We start from the raw sequence: 20,181 nt of genomic DNA, 5'->3' as shown, positions 1-20,181 counted from the left end.
TAATTCAAACAGACTTGTTTGAATACAAGTCTAATTAATACAAGTCTAATTAATACAAGTCTAATTCACCTAAATGCAGTCTGTAGCTGATGCAGTCTAGTGTAAGCTACATGCACACTTCTTCCAAGTGGCAGGTGTAGTTTAGCAGAAGGAAAACATTTTCTACATGAAACTGCACATTACAGCTTTGGCAGTTCACACGAGCGACTATTTTTATTTTATTTTTTTAAAGTGTGAGAACAAAAGACCGAATCACATGACATCAAACACTTTTTCATGTGAGAAGCTGACGACGTTTTTGACTTGTGAACAAAAAGCTAGGAATAGAAGAGTTAATTCAAACCTTGGATGTGGACTCCTTGGGTTCGATGCTATTGTCCTGTAGGGATGAATGGAGATGACAGATGAGCTGGGAGGGGGTGGGGGATTGGGAGGAGGTTGTCAGACAGCAGCAGAGAGTTGGAAAAAGGGGTTGGGGAGGTGGGGAGTTGGGGCTGGCCGGACCAACAGCACACTTCTCCCTTGACCTCTGACCTTCAAGGACTAAGGCTTTGACAAGGTTATAACATAGAGGAGAAGTCATCATCTGGAATTGCAATATTTAAAATAGAAAAACCCTGAGCATATATGAAATAACTGCTAGTCTTAATACTACAGACATGTCTGACCTAAAATAGAAGTCCTACACCACAGCTGGTTTTCAATGCATCTAAAGTGCAAGTGCTGAAAGTAATGTGTGTGTGTGTGTGTTTGTATATAAATATATAAGACAAATCACTCAATTTCTTATGTGCTTGATTGCATCCCTACATAGGTAACTGTTGCTGTCACTTACAGTTCAGGAATGGAAAAGACACATGGAGCCTATTTCTCTGGTGGAAGGGTAAATTAAAGACCTATCACAAGCTTCCAGTGGTTTGGGCAACGCTCCAGACGATTCAGGCTTCGCCCACTCTCTCCCTCACTGCCTCTCTCTTTGCAGGGGTGGGCTTATTTTCTTCTGTATTTTTGGTAGATTCAAAACTGCAACATTCACATTCTCCGTTGATCTCAGATGCTGGTGGCTCTGGTTTTCCACTCATTGCTTGCCAGGAGGTAGTACAACTGAAGATCCCATTGGCTGGTAAGTCGTAGGGATAGCACTGAAGGGGGGGAGAGGGGGCTCGGCAGGACTGACTGGACTTGCATCTCGTGACGTGCAGACTCCGTGAAGGACGTTTCAACAAGCGGAGATGGAAGAGGGACTCAGCTGCAGCAGAGGCACTCCTACAGCAGGGAAGATGCTGGACACCATCCATCTTTGTGATGCATCCGGGGGGCATTGCGGGGTTAGCGAAATATTTCACATCACAAAAAACAGGAACTCTTCACAGCTCAAAAAAAAGGAGGGGAAAAAACTCTTGGGCATCATTTCAAGTAGTAAAACACTGCTCCGGGTATGGGGGGGGAAAAATTGCCTATGGTGCGCTCTTTATTTGGCAAGCCTTTTTTTCTTCAGGTGAGTATTATTCTCAAAAACAAAAACAAAAAACTCCACATGGAATATAGAAATGCTTAAAAAAATTCTTTCTTCCCAAGGCACACTGATTGCTTTCATTAATATGAAAATAGGTAAATATTTCAATATGAAAATACTCAATATACACAATATTTTCTTGGCTAAGTCCTTGAGGAGATCTCTCCCAATTTTGCAAAATATCATGCGTATGTCCATGGAATGCTTTCCAACTCCCATGGCTATGGTTGGGATTTCCGTGTGCGACAATTCTCCTTTGTTGATCTTCTGGGCTGCTGGAATGTGCAACGGCAGGGAACGCTCCGGCAGATAGAGAAGAAACTGGCACAGCCTTCCTCAAGCCATACTAACCTTAACAGACGAGGAGTGGGACGGGGAAGCGTGACTGTCGAGCTTTCGTCTTTTGTGATCTGTGAGAGACAGGCCGAGGGACACTGGTGTTAATTTGTGCATTAGTGCCATCCATTTAATGTCTTACAAACGTGCTACAAAAGGTAAGAAAATGCTGAATCTAAATATTTAATTTTACTTAAGTGAATTCATGTGATTTACAAATGTAAAGCATGTCAGCATCCAAGTGGACAAACTGTCGCAGATGAGATGAAGTGTACAGACCTCGTAAGAGGCCTGACAGAGAAGTCAAAATGTCACCGCACACTTTCATGAGCAGTCTAACACCACTGGAACGGCTTCTTACCCCTCTCAGATTCAGCCGACTCAGATCTGGGACCTGGTGACTTGAGGGACCCGGCCACAGCACTCCTGTCTCCTTTCTCCTTGCTCTTGGCCTCCTTGACAGCATCACGCTCCCTGGACGGTTCCATGGGCTCCCCATTCCCGGCTTTGACCTTGTCGTCTTTTCCACTCTTCTCCTCTGGCTTCACTTTCTCCCTGTCTGCCTTCGGGGTCTTCTCCTTACCCTCTCGCACCACCCGCTCCTCTTTCCCTGCCCTCTCATCTCTCTGCTTTTCCCGACGGTTCTCCGCCTTTGCCTCTGGTGTGCTGCCGGGTGTCTTTTCTTTTTTCTCTTTTTTCTCCTTCCCACTCTTCTCTTTGTCGTCCCGTTCTTTAACGGCTTTGGTGCTGCGGAGAGACATTTTTCCTTTTCAAAACCATTTGACCATTCACAGAGAAATCTTCTGAATCCAACACTCAATTATATTTTATTTATACATTGCTGTATCACAAAACAAACTGCACACACTTTCAGCAGCCGATGAAACTGGTGGATTTTTTTTAAAGCTTTGTTTTATTCTCCTACCTGTTGAGAGCACCGTTGCCATTGCTGGTGGTCACTTTGGCTGCTGCACTGTTGGCTTTGTTCACTGGCTTTGTGGTCCCCTGAGATTTATCCTTGGCCCGATCTGCCCCAAAAAATAAATAAATAAATAGTCGGACAGGGTTTATTAAAATTACGGGCTTTCATATTGAAACTGAAGCACTGAGTGTTTATGCTGCATCATTGTGGGAAAATAGTAATATAGACATACACAACAAAGAATTTAGTGTTTGTCAGATTAAAGAGAAAGGTGGTAGGTGTCACACTTTAAAATCCTTCACTCACCACCATCCTCTGAAGTCCCCTCCTCGGTCTTGCTTGTGTTAGTGGCAGGCTTGCCTGTGCTGCCGGGGCCGTTCTGTTGACTGGCAGGTGTGGCGCTGCGTGCTGGCTGCTCTTTGTGGTGAAACTCATTCTCAGGGACCATGTGCACCTTCTGGCTTTTCAAGCGACCTGAATAACTGTAAGACGCATAAAGGGTTTGCAACAGCAGAGACAAAACTTCTAAAAGAACTTCTCAGTGTCACGCAGTGCAAGAATTAAACTTTTAGAAAAGGGTAAATATCAGGTAAAATAAGCCCCAGTGTATTTGTCTAATCATAGATTGCGCACACACACATACACTTGTATGTGCTGATCAATATCCAATATCCAACACAATTCTTTCCTATACACAGTGAAAACGTTCACGGAACAACATTCACTGCATATAGGATTTTTACACATATGTTTATAGAAATTCAGGTTCTGTCCTGTCGGCATACTTAAAATTAGAGACAATGGACTTGCTTTGTAGCTTTAATGGGTCAGTGGCATTAGGTTCTTCCAATTAAAAGTCACCTTACCACCTATTAAAGGCTCAATCAATATCGCTTAACAACTATCTCCACTCTAGGGCTAAAAATCAAGTGCACCAACCATATTTTAACATAATCATCTCAGCTACAGATACAAGCTTCCACTCCTACATGTCTGATAAGAGTTCATAACCCCACTTCACACGATAGATGTTAACTATAAGCTCCACATAGAGCTGATCAGCACACAATGTTACCCCATTGCTAAGGCATAGAGGTCTGGTCGCTTATCCTTCTCTTCAAGGCAGATCTTGTGGACACGGCACTCTAGTGCTTGGCCCAGGTTCAGGACCTTCGGGTAGCAGGGCAGGATCTTGGTAAGTACTATTAAAATGTTCCTGATGTGGGTGTAATCTCCTGTTTCCAAGCAGTGAACGGATGCCTGGTTGGGGGAGAAAGAAAGGGTAAGATCATGGTTAAACACACACCATTAAGAGATATGCTTAAAATCATTCGGACTGAATATAATAGAAGAGTAATGGTGAACAGACAACTCACTTTAGTCAGCATGTAATGCCATTTATGAACCACATGGCGGAAGTTTTCATAATCTAGCTGATCTGCTTTGTTTCCTCCATCAAAGCCTGTGGCTCTGAAGATGGTGAGGAAGCCGGGATAATTGGCACACTCCTACGACCGCACAAAAACAAGAAAGATTCACATCCAGCTCAACATGCAGCAGAATTTTTTCCAGGTACACAGAACATGTAGCCATGGACACCTTCTCATAGATGGCACGGTCGCTGTGCCAGCGGGTCACCGTCTCCAACATGCAGCAGAGGAAGCGTCCATAGCGGTGAGACTCATTCTCCGTACAACTGGCCACAGTATAAATGATAGCAGAGAACACCTGCCAAGGACACAGTGGACAGTTTTTACTTAACGACTAAGGCAGCATGATCTATACATTATAATGTGCGTGTATATTATTGGAAAATAAGGGGCAGTGCCCACACAAATTATGGTAAGTGTTCAAGCTTTTATGCTAATCATCATTCAGCTGAACCTTCTTAGCATATCACTTCAACCTAACATGATTCACTTGAATGGTTGAAGAACCACTCAATGATAAAGACTTTTTATTTTAATGGATTATTTCTACTCTTTCTTTTCTGCAGAGCGGGATGAATTAGAGCATAGTTTATTAATCACATTATGAATATTTATTATTTTTCTTTCTAAAGCACTTTGGCTTTAAGAAGCTCTAAAAGTGGAGGTTAAATATTGTTGTCATGCGCAACCTCTTACCCGGTCGTAGCACAGTAGGGTGCAGAAGTTGGGAGTCTTCTGCTGATGGACAAGCTCAACGAATCGGGCACAGTACACCGCGTCGATGGATGAGAAGATGCAGCGAGGGAACAGGCAGAGCTGCAGGAACTTTGTTATGGTCTCATTTTTTGTGGATTCTGTCAGTAAGCATTTAGATTTGTGTTGGTAAAACAATGGACATTATATCTTCTCACATGAATGATCCCATTACATCAGCTTTATTTCCCATTATTACATTAACTGACTTATTAGTTACTGGCTGTGTCTTAAGGAAGTTCAAGGTAAAAATAACATGAACAACAAGAAAACAAAAACTATTACATACGTATGTGATCTGTCTGTCATTTACTTATGAAAGCATCACTGCAGCCATGCAGCTGCTGGATGTTTGCTTAGCGAGAAATGCTTGTAAATGATGCAGCAGAATTTATATTTATAGCTTTCTCTTTGGGTCAAAAGAAAATTGATGCACTACTTTCTTTTCTTATTTAGAAAGACTGTGCACAAGCTGACTAAGATACATCAATAGCACCAAACATTAAATCACTTACTGGCCAATAACCAGTTGTCTTTCTCCAGTTTGAGGCGGTGTAGAACTCTTTGGACATGCTCCAGCTGCTTCTTCTCCTCCTCCTGTAGTTTTTCCTGCAGTGCAGTGCAGCGTTCCTTCTCCTTCTTTTTCTTATTCAAGGGCTACATTGGAAATAAATCACAATCATTTTACAAGTACTTCACTCTTACATAGATTATCTTAGCATTCTTTGACTTAGTCCTTTGACTTAGGAAATTACACTAATTAAAATCTTGTGAGCAACACAACAAAAACATCATTTCTGTAATAAATCTGCAATCTGATGTGAAGCAACAACTCTCAAAAAGCTACTCACTATCTCAGGGTTCTCCTCGATTTGCTTGATCTGCGCCTTGAGCTTATTGACCTCACGCTCGTAGGCAGCATGTGGCACGGCCAAGTCGTACATGGTGAGGGACCAGAAGGTGGCGTAGAACTGAGGGCGGAGATCATCCCAGACCCTGGCTGGATGGAGCGATACCACAGCTTCATGCACCGGTGTCATCACCTGTTCGCAGGCCGCCACGTACTTGTGCACCTTCTGCTGCTGCCGATTACCTTTTTCTGCTTTCTTCAACTCATCATACTTAGACTACATGAAGAGAGAATGAAGTTAAAGGACCCTGAATTTTTTCAAGTTAATAAACAGTATCCATTTCTTAGTTTAAGCAATTCAAGCAAAAAAATGAAACTAAACTTGTGAATAGACAGATATAGCATAAAGTCTTAAAACTTCAAACTTAAACAACAAAGTTACCTTTTAAAATATTTCCATTTTATTCATAAGACTCGAGTTCAGTCAGTTTTCAAACCCACTTTTTTGAAATCTTTGTTTCAATGAGGGAAATCAAGTCCATAAGGACTGAGACAATTCAAAGGCAGTATGTTGAAAAATATTAGAGTGATCTACTCACCAGTATCTGATGGGCGTACATTGGCCTAGACAAGAAGAATGCAGCGTCATGTGGAGTGTGGAACTGGTTACAAAGGATGTCAATAGAGGGAACCCGCTTGATGTAGTCCTCCGTGCTGAGGTTGGAGGCCAGAAAACCACCAAACTGCACTAATGTGTCATGACACTGCAGGAAGTAAATTATTAATTATATATAGGAACAAATAAAACATAGTCTCTTAAGTTTTTCTTGTTAGATGTGTTTCAATTTAGTTGTCAAATGCAAGGACAGTCAACTGTTTAATTTTACTGTGAGAGGATGAGTACCTGGTCATACAGATGTCCAACAAGTTTAAGATGTTTCTCTCCACCCTCCAAGAAAACCACGCCGTTTCGTTGCTGGGCCATGAGTAAACACAAAGGTAGTGCCAGTTCGTGATCCAGAAGCACCTCCTTCAGACGCTGAGACGACTTTTTAGTGTTTCTGATCTGGCCGAAGTATCCACCCTGCAAAGAGAATCAGACTCATAATCCGTGTACCTGCGCTGAGGTTAAAACAACGGGCTCAGGAAATCTTACAGCTCTTTCTAATGAGACTGCATTAGTCTCATACCTCGGCTTTGAGTTGCTCGCCTCCCGTCATGGCTTCTAACTGTTCTGAGGTCATCTCATCGGTGATCTCAATGCCAGCCATTTTCTGCACCACTTCTTTCAAGATCAACAGGTCAAAACTGCAGTAAAAAGAGTGAAGTTCCTCATATGTTTAAATAAGAAACATAAAGCAAAGTAGACAATGACCGTCAAAAATAACCACATGCTCATCTCCTTAAAGACATTTTATGATATTTTTAAAAGTGGGATAAATTAAAGCTTTTCTGATTTCTCGGTAGTGATATTACAAGTTGTACAGCAAGTATGTATCTTTTGTTATTTGAAATAATTATTAAAAAATATTTTATCAGGCAAAGTAATATGACAGAAAAAAAATCCAACAGTCCTTGGACTCGCAAGTTAGTAATTTTATGCCGTCTCTGCTAAACAGTTTGTAACCACTCACCTTTTCCCTGCTTTTAGTTGATTGGTGACATATTGAAGGAGGCCAGCCAGCTCAATCGGGTACTTTCTGAACACAGCTCCACACAGACTTGCCAGGCCTTGGCGTATCAGAAGAACAGGTGTTTGTTAGATAGTCATTAAAATATCAAACAATTTCTTTTCTTTTTCATGCAAATGAAACCGTGAAGCCACTCACTCTGAAGCCACGAGGAGATGGTAGTGTCATCGTGCTTCATCTTTTCCTTCTCAGGATTGGCCAGAGCCTCAATTATGCAATCTGAAGACAGAGTTAAAAGGAACAACACAGACGGACAACTCCCTCACAACTCAGTAACACACATACACACACACACACTTGGTAACAAACTGAAAAAAAGAACAAAAAAAAAAAAAAAAGAACAAAAAAAAAGTGTAGGATACAGGCCAAGACATCGTAGTTGAGGGATGTGAGGTATTTCAGGGAGTCGACCACGGGGCTGATGAGGTTGTCGTACCATTGGATCTGAGACAGGATCTGCCATAAAACAACGAAGGAGGAGGATGAAAAATGATATTACACATTACACCACACCTTATAGCATTTGTCACATATAAAAAAAAAAAAAAAAACTGTGTCTGAACACACTGAAACAGATGAGATGCTCATTTGAGCAGTTTTATATTGTGAGGTGCACTGATTTGTTAAAATCAGTCTCCCAGATAAAAATGCAGGATTGGTTGCTCTTTGTAGTTTGTGGACACACAGTAAAATAAAATAATTGCAATAAAAGGGACTTACATAATCAAAGAGGATGGTGGGATTACTATGGCTCAGTTTTCCAATCTGCCTTCCAGATTGTTTCACGTTCTCTTTGGTCAACCGCCTAAAGAGTGGAGGAAAAAAAAAAAAGGAAAAGAAAGGGAGGACAGGGGAGAGAAAAGACTTAATAACACAAGACGACACAAAGAGCACTGTGAGCAAAAACTGTCACTTCTATAAGTTTCAAAGCAGTTGGAAAATGTTCTTACAGTTGTCATCTTAAAATAAGAGAATTGTTACTATTTTTTCCCCCAGTAGCAGGACAGTGTTAGGATAATTACTTGCCCAGCATCAAAATTAAGCCCCCCTTTTAAATCCTTTTGCTACAACATCCTCATGTTTAACTGTGCTTAAGACAAAGCTTCACTTGAAGTGGTTAACTAAAAACCAAACAAATCTCTGCGTATTTCCATTAAATGTCCAACTTGAATAATAATACTACTACTAATAACAATATTTTTTAAATTCCACAATTGCTTGTTAAGTCTAAACACACACACAGAGTAAACTTTCATTTACTCCTGCTCGTTTAGTGTCATGCAACGATAACAGTGATTAATATTCAACTATTATCCAAAATTTGTTCCTGAGGTTAGTAATGTATCACACATCATTGAATATGAAATTGACAGATTTCAGACAAAAGATCGATCAACACTCGAAGATTCAACAATATTAGATGTTGAAAAGACACAGAAAAACATTTTACTTACTTCATGATGTATTTGGCCCTATCCACGGTCTGAGCTTTGACTTTAACCAATAATGGATGGCTGGAATATGTCTCATTCTTCCATTGCCCATATAACCGATACCTTAGAGAACACATAATGAGAAAGCAAAGGTAAAAACTTAAAAACACTGGTAAGAATGGCAGTGTATGACATATTAAGAATCGACAATTTCACATCTATAAGAACTCAGACTAGAGCAGGGCGATATGACCAAAAATATTCATCATGATATACATTTGAAAATTTGAAAAAACAGCGATATAACTGACGATATAATTGACACTAGACAAAATACTTTACAACTCCACAACTTTATTAGTGCAAAAAAACAACATCAATGTATTTTCACTTAAACAAGCAGCTGTTTTTTTTTTATCTGCATTAAAGTTGTATACAAACATAACAGTGTGAATGTAAATTCCTTGCTGACAGTTTAACCAAAAGGGATTTCCAGTGGAAACTGCCCAACATATCCTCAGCATAACAATGTATAATATCCACAAAACTTAAAAAGAGGTTATACACACACAACACGGTAATATTATGTTGAAGCACAGTACGTATCACTCCGCGAGGCTCCTGCCTACGATAGCCACAATGCTCCCACAATCCATCAAGCGGTGCGGGTTCGTAGCTTAGCAAAGTCGTACTGAAACATTGACAGATTTTCGAGCGCCATGTACATAAAATCGTTTCAAGGTCAGTAAACACAACCAGAATTTATACATAAAGCACACGGGATTATAAGGGGCACTGTCGATTTTCAGAAAAATCAAAGGATTGATTGTAAGTGTGCCGTATTTTCCAAAAAAAAACACGGTAATAACGACGGCCCACTAGCATGCTCTACCAAAAATAGTGCTTTGTTGTGTACCTGATGGACAAAAGCTAAACCAGTTCCACACCACTTAAGTTGCAGCATTTTTTACAAACCAATTCAGGTTCATCAGTTTTATTCAACAATCCGCTTTCGCCCTTCTCATTCTCCGTCGCCACCATGCTTTTTCCGCCATGTGCGTATGAAAACAAAGGCACTGCGCATGCGCGTTTTACCCATATTCTATCGCGATATTTCATTTTCTTATCGTTGCCCAACATTATACCGGTATTACCGTGAAAGGTATGATATGGCCCAGCCCTAACTCAGACCACGCCTTCAAGGGAGTTAAGTTCATTAAACTTGCAGTTCAGAGCAGTTTAGGAATTTTCTTATGCATCTTATTTGCTCTTGTCAAGACAGCAACGTGAATGTCTAATTTGTATCACATGCTTCACAAAATTAAATAAATAATTAACCGTGTCATATTTGAAAGATGTAATAATAATACTAATAAAAATGTTTTAAATGCATCTGCACATTAGTACTATGACAACCCCACTGGCAAATGAGCTACAGTACCTGCCCATTTGTAGTATACAGGAAATAATTTCTTTTGACACTGTCAAGACAGATCAGTATGCAGAAACTTTCCCTGTATTTCAAAGTACAACTATCATAGGTAATCTACAAGTTTGTATTATCATCTGACAAACTGACATGTACAACCAGAAGTAAAACAAATCCTCTGGGACTATGGAGCATCAGTACCTATCAGCGCTGTGTGAAAATGCCCCATCAAAGGCTCTAAAAATAAAATTCTTGCACTGCTTAGACAAATAGAAAAGTATATTGCACACAGAGACACGGATTTCACTTTGCATAACCAAGCATTGTTTTTAGAACTAAGCGTGACTGTGTGTGGTAGTTGTTCTTTGGCAGCTGGTATACACCATCCTCGAGCGACGCCTGAGGGTTTACGAACCAACAATTACACAGCACCACATGCGGTGAGTGATACTATGTGCAGCAAATGAGTGTGAGTCTGTGCGTGTCCTTACCTATGCTGGTAGGGAAAGAGTTTGAAGAGACCCCACAGCTCCTCAGACATGCAAGCATTGCACTCCATCAGAGAGAGTGACGGGAGTAGCACCTGGTCTGCAATACTCAGGAAACAGCTCAACAGTGTGTCCTACAATGAAGATACCATTAACATGAATAAGCTTCTCAAAGTCACATAAACTAAAAATTAACCCATTAAATATAGATAAATAAATATCAGTGTTTCTATAGGTAACAACCATGTGACTTTATGCTCACCATTTTGTCTTTCACCTCAGGTCTGTTATCACTTTGGTACTGAGACAAAACAAAACAAACACAGAATAGCAGTCAAAATTAGATGAAGGCTGCATTGCAGATGTGGAAAACAAATAGAAGGTGGTTTGTGGTGTACCTCTTTCATGAATGCCTTGCCAAGACGCACAATCTTGGCAAAGAGGATAGGGTCATGGGAGAGGTGAGGGCCCAGGTAGCAGAGCATGCTGAATGTGTCCCTCCTTAGGTCCTCAAAGCTCTCTGCAGGCTGAGGGGCCCGCTTGCTCCTTAGTGGGTGCATTACACATCCTCTTGCCCCTTTAGGAACACCAGCCCTAAAAAATACAGAGGAGCATATCAAAGTTTGTGTTTAATTTCATATTTTTTCCCAAATCAGTTCTCCATGTCCCATGTCCTAGTGGGTTTGTATACATAAAACTGGGAAAAAAAATTCAAACCAGCAGTAAAATAAGATGTACTTGTGCATTCTTTTGGCTCTGACTACACATGGTGTGCAGTAAATGAAACATGAAATCAGCACCTTCTGTAAAGAGGCTCCACAGTCAGGTGCACAAGCTGGCAGAGTGCCAGCGCGATGGCCTTGTGAGAAGTGGCATAGAAGGAAGGCATCTGGTCCATAATACTCTGGGCATGGTGCCAGTCTCCGATCCTGAGCAGCGCTTCCAACAGACCAAGCTTCTGGTTATCAGGTGGCTGTAGGCACAAAAAAATATAAGAGCTACTAAGTGTCTGTCTGTTGTTAAATATGCCAACGTCCAGTAACATTCAATAATGTAATTCAAGCAGACTCAAGAACTAAGCACAGCTGCTGTCACAAAACAAACTGACAAAGAGGCGGCACTAAGATGTTAGTGCCTTCCGTTGCACACCATACTTCTTGCCTCTTTATTTGCTGGCATCAATTGTTCTCTAGCCTACACCGTCACACACTGAATCAATGCTTTTGTTTGGAGAAAGTCAGAATTTTATATTTTAGAAATCAAAAAATAAGAACATTCGTTTGGAAACTGATATTTTGACATCTCTGTTATTTTACCCATAGCTATCAAACCTTGTTAATACAGTAAAGTTCCAAAAAAAATTCTACGAAGGAACCCTTTAATGGTTAAAAAAACAATTTATACAATAAAATTTGATTTTTAAATGTTATTCTCTTAGCAAAGTTACTCTATTTCAATCCAGTGAACTACAATGAAGCTTAAACCTGAGTATGATAAAACGCTTTAACTGGAAAAAAAAGAACAACTCAACTTAAAACTAAAATAATAATGTGAACTTTAAGAACTACTAAAATAAAAACATTTTTGCAATGTTCTGAACTTCAGTGTTCTGTAAGACACTGCATCATAATAACAAAAACACTCAAAATAATAAAAACCAAACTTAAAAAGGAATATTTTAAACAATAAAAAAAACCTAAACTAAAATCTCAAAACTCACTCTGGAAAGTAAATGAAGTAAAACTAAGTAAAATACACAACTATAGTAATTCTGCTCCAAGTAGACAGTTCTGCTACAGTTCCTTTTTATATTGCATCACTTGCAAACATCTGGCTCACCATCCATCCTGAGCAGACCTGCATGCAACCATAATAAGAAAAAAACCCTTCATCACCTTGTCATTTTTCTCCTCTTCCTTCTCTTTGTCCTTTTCTTTGTCCTCACTTTTCTCAGAGGGCAACACAACCATGACCAGCTTGCGAGCTATCTGCTTTGCCTCTGAGATGTCTCGTTTGTGCTCCTCTATGATGGCGGCATCTAGTGGCATAAGCTGGGAAAGCACAACAACAAAAATTCAGTCTAAAGGTGATGCTTTGTCCACAAGAGTAACAATTAACATATTTGAACTAACAGTAAATTTTGGCATATATGATCCATAAGCCTAGATTTAGCTGATGTTATAACTAATGTAGTAATTAGCTGGATTTGCAGGTCTCTTCCTTACATGTACGTAAAGATCTTCCAGCTCTATCAGGTTATAGTGAAGGAGAGCAGCAGCAATATGGTAAAGTGACTTTGGGGTTTCCTCATTGGGCTCCTGAAAAAGGACATAAATCAACAAAGAAAACAGAAGTGATAAATATGATTCAGAGATTACAATTATAGGAAACATTTTAAAACACAGGTAATAACTTTTAGGTCATTTACTATACTGCTGAACACAGCCTGGCTTCTTTTATTTATATGATGTTCTCACCTGGTAGAATTTGAACTTAAAGCCCAGGATGTGGCAAAGGGTGAGAGGCTCACACATGTAAGACTTGATGAGGGACAGGAAGAACTCATCTTGGTCAGATCGACTCTCATACACCTCCAGAATTATGTCCAATACTCGGTTGGGGTCTAGATTGAAACATCCTGCAAGCAAAATAATCAGGAAAACTAAGCAGCCAAAAAGGAGAACTTAAGAAAACAAAAACAAAACAGCTAGTCCACAAATTCTGCTGCTATAATGCAAGGTTAACACAGAACAGCAGAGCCACCGGACCTCCTTGTAGGCGATAGGGATACAGGTTTTTATTTTTAGGTCACCCCTCTGTATCTGAACTGCCTTGTAATAGTATTCCTTTGATCTCAGACTGATGAAATCAAATATTGTCAATTTATCATACACTAAAGTAACCACACATTCAAGTATCGATTTAAAATCATCACTGTCCAGATGCATAATATGTGGTAGAGACACTGAAGAACATTAATAAAAAGTACTGAGTTTATAAAGTCTGGTTAACAAAACTGATGCTGAAAACAAAGAGCCACGACACTGAATAATGGCAAGAAAGTGTGATTTTTCAAAGCATTTTACAGTGACGCAGACCTTAGATCATTTGGATTTAAAATGTAATTACTTTATCATTTAATCCTATTAGACAACAGGAAAACATAATGTCTCCAGCCATGGCTATCAGTGACAGATAGAGAGATAAAAACACCCTTAAGTAGGGGTGGGCGATATAAACGATATACGTTAGAAATGATATAAATTTGGCCAACGATAGAGATTTTGACTATACCGCTCTACCGCGATAGCGGATGTTGATGATGTCATCAAGCTACGCCTGTTTTGGTCAAAAGCATCGCAGCGGCTAAAACCATTATCAACTGCAAATTATGCCGGGCGACAGTCATAGCAAAGAGATGAAGCACTTTTGAAATATGGGGAAAGCCAAAAACTGTGCTTCCTCCACTTCCGTAACATTGATTCATTAATGTTGAATTCTCTCGCAGCTGCTTTATTCCCATATTGTTGCAGTATATTAATAACTAACCTTGTATTGTGGATGAATAATCTCAGTTGTTCTCCTGACTGAAGTTTGGCTGTGTATAGCATCCTGCTATGCGATTGCATTTGTCCCTGACCACCAGAATCCCTCACGTTAACTTTTATCGAGTGGAAAAAAAGTTGGCGTTCATCCTCCAGCTTCACTGTGTAAATGTTATGCTAACATAGCTGTGTCGCTAGCAATCACGTAGCACAACATTATATACCAGGTAGTCCAACTTCAGTAACCCTGCAAACGCCACTGCTGTTTAGTTTTCTGTCTTCATTTATGTTGGAAGTGGTAGCAGAGCTGTACGTTTTAATTAGTTTCAAAAATCTCTCAGAACATGGTATGTCATGTTTAGGTGGAAACTAGTGAGCTAACTACCTGTTAACTTGTAACTCTGTTAAATTTAATAAATTCTGTTTTCATGGATGCCTGGTTGTTAAACTTAATTGTTACACTTGGTAAAGCAGCAACACTGATCATTTTATTTAGGATGAAAGAATTTAGACCGTTTTTCACTCTCAGTGTTCGTTTGACTTTGGGACCTGAAGTGGACGGAGTTTTGGACCGAGATTACTCCACGAAGCTCCTCACTACGGCAGCCGTAATGCTCTGACAATCCATCAAGCAGTGCGGCTTACCGCACTGTTGTACCGCACAAGTTGTACCGCACAAGTTGTACTAAAACATTTTTTAACAGATTTCTGCACGCCGAAATCGGTTCGAGGTCAGTAAGCACAACCAGAATTCATACATAAGGCATACGTGTGCCTTTTACGTGTGCTTTATAGTGTGGAAAATACGTTATACAGAAGAAAAGAATATATCGCGATATATATCGTTACCGCACATGCTTCAAATTATATTGCGATATGGATTTTAGGCCATATCGCCCAGCCCTACCCTTAAGAAGTGTGTAAACGATAACAGAAGCATCATGTGTGAAGCAGTGGCAATGAAAAAGCAGTTTGTTACCTATGAGGGATTTGATGCTCTCCAGAACAATATGGCTGGTAATATTCCCCGACAGGTCTTGGCCTAGCTCAGTGATTAGTTTGCCGTAGCCCTCGTTCTCCTCTCTTAGCAGGTTAAACTTTTGCTGCTTGTAACTGAAAAGAAAAAAAGAAATGTTACACAAATCTTGAAAGGACTTATGAAGCACCTTATCTATGCCTACATCTTTATCACATTTCTATACTTACAATAATTTAGTCTTGATTTTAACAATTTTCTGATTGAACTGATGGGCTTGTTTTATAAGTCCAAGGGACTCGAGAGTTTCTGGATCCAGCCTCTCTTTCAGAATGGCTTCAGGGACACAAAACTGGGGGAAAAAACACATTTTTAAAAAAGAGGCAAGTAATTAGTTCATTTTAGTACGTTATTAGAGACACGACAGTCAGTAAGGCCTCTATAAATTTAAATAGAAAGTGGCATACAATTTGTTCTATCTGATAAGAAAGTAATACTTACCAAACATGCTCCGACCAGCTGTGTGTAATGGTCACGTTTGTTTTTTTCTTCCAGTGCACTAGTCTCTAAATCTGTGAAAGTAAACAAACATTAAAAACAAACAATAAAAACATATCAAATCAGATAATGTTGTCATAGTACTAAAACAAACAATCAAACAAACAAACTCAAAACCGGAAAAGTTACCTAGTATACTGAACACATCTGCTAAAACTGATGGCATGTCTTCTCGGAGTTCCTGAAAACAAACCAAAACAAAAGATAAGTAAAAATGTTTTAGGCTTGGCAAAATCTATTGTTACGAGGTACAAAGAAGCTCTAACAACACAACTCCTGTGAGTGGGTAGATTTTGTTTCTTTAGTATCTGCAATTTACCATCATATCTTTAAACAGACGTATAATTACACAGAAATACTGAACACATTATGTGCCAAAATAAAATGACAGTGTTTATACACCTGACATACAGAACTTTATACACAAAACCAAAATTTGAGATGTATTGCTATTGGGTTAATAATGTTAAACCATGAGGTGGTAATAAGGAAAAAAAAAAACAAAACAAAAAAAAAAACCCACACAAAACAAAAAAAGCCCAACAACAACAACAACAAACTTGAGGTAAAAACAACAAGCTAAAAACACATGTACCATCATGTCCCCAAGGACGCTGGTGACAAGATCCAACTTGAGGTTCCCCTGTACAACTTGCCAGCAGAGCTCATATAAGGCAGTCTGTATGTCTGTAGGGGTAACAGATAAAAGCACAAGTCAAGTTTTATGTAATACTAAAATAAAAAAAGTAACTGAGAAATAATTCATAACATAAACTAAAACATCAAAGATTAGTGTAAGTGATTCAATGCAGCATTGTTGAATAACAAGGAAAGTATTTCCTTGACCTTTTCGACATAAAATTACAGTGTTATCTGAAATTTTGTGACATGTGTCAGCACACACCAAACAGAAATCTCCACATGGGCTGATTAGTTCCTTTCTACCTTCCAGCCATTGCTACACATGAATAGTACCGTGTTTCAAAAATTAAACAGCACTTCTGAAATTCATTGATTTTATTTTTTTTAAATCTACTTATTATTTTTTTTAAATCTACTTATTATTTAAATTTAAACCTTTTGCATTCGTTTTGGAAACTATGAGAATTCCCAAGGTGGACGTGTGTACATGAAGAGCAAGCTAAAATACAGTGACAGATGCATACAAGAAGAGTATTAAAGGAACGAGGGTCACACTCAACTCACCTTTAATTTCACTTCCATGATCTGCTTTCTCTGTAAGGTCTTTGCAGAGTTGTACACTATGAAGTAATGAGAGAATTCTCTTTTAGATTAAACTAGGGTACATAAACATGATGATGAAAACCCTTATAAAGCTCAATGAACGAACCAGGATGCATGAAAACTTATCCGTTTGTTCAGTGCCAACAATTTCTACATAACATTATTCTTGTAATATCCCGTTCACTTCCTCCAAGTTATATTTCTAAACCACATAACACTATACCTTTATTTACGCCTTAATCCAGTCTTAACATTACACCACAAAAAGCTTTAGGTTTATCCTACTTATCAATGTAGTAACTCAAGAAATATTATATTACCTACATTGTCACTACACGAGTATTTATGCTGAAACTGCTGTGTGTGTATATAACAATAGCACTGGCTCTTATGTTTGCTGGATTGATTACTGACTGAATCTTTGGGCAGGACAACCCTTACCTTTTCTGTTGCCAAACGCTCACACAGATTTATAGTAAGTATTTACTGAGTGCCATGTTTCTCCCTCTTAAATTGACTGTGACTGTGATAGCTTAGCTGGTGGATTGAAAGACTTAACGGTTCACCCAGTTGACAGCTTGACTGGTCTTAAAATATCAGAAGTAGTGATGACAAAGGCAGATTAATAGAGCACGTTCTGCCAGGCACATCCCATTCATTAAAAGGTACAATTACACATACTGGAGCACACTAGCTCCTTTCCTCTGTAAGAAACGCAGCACAGTCCATCAGCTTAACTGTTAGAGATAACAGCTTGTCAGGTGCTAAACACACTGTGAACAAGAAGTGCAAATGCTACAAAACGTCAGAGTTACGGCAAGCGGACACCTTGGATTGCCAGAGCCTGTAAGGTCAAATGTGGCAAAGCTGCTATTTGTATAATGAGGCTGAAACAACATTTTCACCACTTTAAGCTAAACCCTGGTCTCTGTGACTGGTTAATTGCAACTCACCTGGCATAACAAAATAATATTTAAAAAAAATGTAGATCCAGATATCTACAATGTTTTATATCAATGAATTATATGGCTTAAAAATATTGGTTAAGTATTAACAATGTGATACTTATCAACATGAAAACCACATTTTCATTTGCTGCCTGTCATTACAGAGGATGGCATCTCACTGTGCTGCCAAATCACACTTCCACTGCAATGTACTCAGCTTTGCTATAACGGGTAATTTGCCTTGATGGAAATACTTTAATAGTTACCCCGTAGTTGCAACTGTTTGGCACAATTTCCAGTTAAAGTGCTATCAGTTATTGACACAAGATAGTGGAACGAGAGTTTGAGTTGGTGCATCCCACTGCAGGCCTTTCTTAAATATGCAAGGCCTACAGCACATAATCGTAGCTAGTACTGTGGATGAGCCTATTGTGTCTCAGCTCACAGGCGATGGCAGTACTCAACATTAATGCGTGAAATTATTATTCACGCAACGTTTTTCTTGTATTTTTTTGTTCTGAAGAAACTAATTTTAAGATAACAGTCGCCGTACATCAAGGTGTTGGGAGAGGCTTTTACAGTACTGCTTAAATTATTAAGTTTGACATGTAATGTTAGTGATAAAGTTGACTCTGGTAATCGAGATGCCTTTATACAGCACCAAGCGCACAGATGTGCATCGATCAATAACCTTGGCTATGTCCACAGTCTCTATGCAAACCTTACAGCGGCTATCCTACACCAATATCTAGGTGAAATTAACGCCAGCTAAGAAAAGTATGACGTTAGCTGTAGCTAGGTTAACATTATGATTAAAATCTTCATCTCCTAAAATATCGTCAAATGATACGTTTTGTTACACTGAATCAAAAAGCGTCATCTTTATTCTTCCAGGCTTACCCGACTAAACATTAAAGCATACGAAAAGGAATTCAACAAAACAATTACTGTAGCTAACGTTACGGCTAATCTGCTAAAGCGTTTTGTCAATGTCCGTTGTTTTCCCTCCACACGATTATTTAGTGTTAAGGTTTATAACAGGCTGCCCAAGGGGTTTTCTCGCCAGCTAATACTCGGTTGTCTGCTCGAAGTTGATAACTGCTAATTCCTTGAACTTTGGAAGTACATTTATTCCAGTTTACTAGATAGTGCGATATCGAAGCAACAGAAGAGTATGCTATGTGTATGCTAGCTCGCTTAGCGTTAACAGCCATAGTGTTTACACATTGACGGCGAATCAAATGGGAGCGTAAAGCTAGCCTTACTGCTAGCAGACAGCATTAGCTTCCACGGTGACGTTCAAAGCCATTGACGTCTTCTTTTTACAAGTCTAACAAATTAACTGTATTCAGTACTCAGGAACTAAATTACACGTATTGTTTTTTTTAAGTAAGTGACACTTGTAAGCCACTTTAAATTTTAGCTGCTTGGCTCAAGCTAACACACCTAAAGACCGGCCTTATATTTGAATGCTAGCTACGTCATTCTTGATAGTTTTTATTCGTAAATAACGGGTAAAAAGATGCAAAATTCAACACTGCGTTGAAATTCAGATGCACTCACAACTCATGTTTTCCTGTTTTTTCCCAGTTTTTGATCCATTCACTAGGAAGGGTAAGTGTCGCCATCTTCCATGCACACAGCCCGGATGTCTAGTTTATCATCATGGCACACACAGGGTCAAATGTGGTGGTTAGCCGCCGCTGCTAGATCACTGGTGCATTGTGGGACATCGACAGCTGTGAGTCCGAGGTTTTCGCACGGAGTGGTGGTGATGGTCGTGTAGTCTTGGAATAAGTTTGATTCTCCACGTTGTACTATTTAACTTGTTTCGTTAAATAAAATCCCGTGACACTTGAACAACCCAATTTAAATCTACCAGTAACATTTTCTCTAAGAACTACCTAAACAGCAAATTGCAGGACAGCTGCGATTTCCATAATCCTCCGGTGCATTCATGTTTCAGCAGTAAAAGCCAGTTATAGTTACAGTACAGGTGTTCTAATACCATATCAAATCATATTTATTGCTGTGTTATTAAATCATCACACAGTTGTAGAGG

The 20,181-nt window shown here is 39.3% G+C and overlaps 1 protein-coding gene across 4 annotated transcripts in view; it reads right to left on the bottom strand.

The window, feature by feature from the left end:
- thoc2 (THO complex 2) overlaps positions 1–20,132 on the bottom strand; it is a 27,148-nt gene extending 7,016 nt beyond the window's left edge. For 2 of the 4 annotated variants that reach the window (XM_085175904.1, XM_085175903.1), the window contains exons 1-33: positions 19,683–20,132; positions 17,134–17,189; positions 16,523–16,614; positions 16,057–16,108; positions 15,871–15,941; positions 15,600–15,721; positions 15,373–15,506; positions 13,326–13,486; positions 13,074–13,166; positions 12,744–12,899; positions 11,649–11,821; positions 11,247–11,442; positions 11,111–11,149; positions 10,852–10,982; positions 8,953–9,054; positions 8,219–8,303; positions 7,861–7,954; positions 7,637–7,717; positions 7,442–7,538; positions 6,998–7,115; positions 6,712–6,891; positions 6,407–6,571; positions 5,809–6,084; positions 5,473–5,614; positions 4,901–5,058; positions 4,374–4,502; positions 4,151–4,282; positions 3,850–4,034; positions 3,081–3,256; positions 2,778–2,880; positions 2,214–2,599; positions 1,868–1,926; positions 344–379 (exon numbers count right to left, since the gene is read on the bottom strand). In XM_085175904.1, coding sequence (XP_085032030.1) covers positions 344–379; positions 1,868–1,926; positions 2,214–2,599; positions 2,778–2,880; positions 3,081–3,256; positions 3,850–4,034; positions 4,151–4,282; positions 4,374–4,502; positions 4,901–5,058; positions 5,473–5,614; positions 5,809–6,084; positions 6,407–6,571; positions 6,712–6,891; positions 6,998–7,115; positions 7,442–7,538; positions 7,637–7,717; positions 7,861–7,954; positions 8,219–8,303; positions 8,953–9,054; positions 10,852–10,982; positions 11,111–11,149; positions 11,247–11,442; positions 11,649–11,821; positions 12,744–12,899; positions 13,074–13,166; positions 13,326–13,486; positions 15,373–15,506; positions 15,600–15,721; positions 15,871–15,941; positions 16,057–16,108; positions 16,523–16,614; positions 17,134–17,189; positions 19,683–19,747 — 4,245 coding nt within the window. In that variant the 5' untranslated portion in view covers positions 19,748–20,132. The other 2 variants (XR_014876613.1, XR_014876614.1) reach the window with 2 other exon arrangements.
- Positions 20,133–20,181: the final 49 nt, after the last annotated feature.

Source organism: Neolamprologus multifasciatus, chromosome 10 (assembly GCF_963576455.1).
Source record: "Neolamprologus multifasciatus chromosome 10, fNeoMul1.2, whole genome shotgun sequence".
NCBI classification, from domain to species: Eukaryota; Metazoa; Chordata; class Actinopteri; order Cichliformes; family Cichlidae; genus Neolamprologus; species Neolamprologus multifasciatus.
Note: the sequence above shows the minus strand (reverse complement) of the source record. Positions and strands in the feature narration are given on the sequence as shown.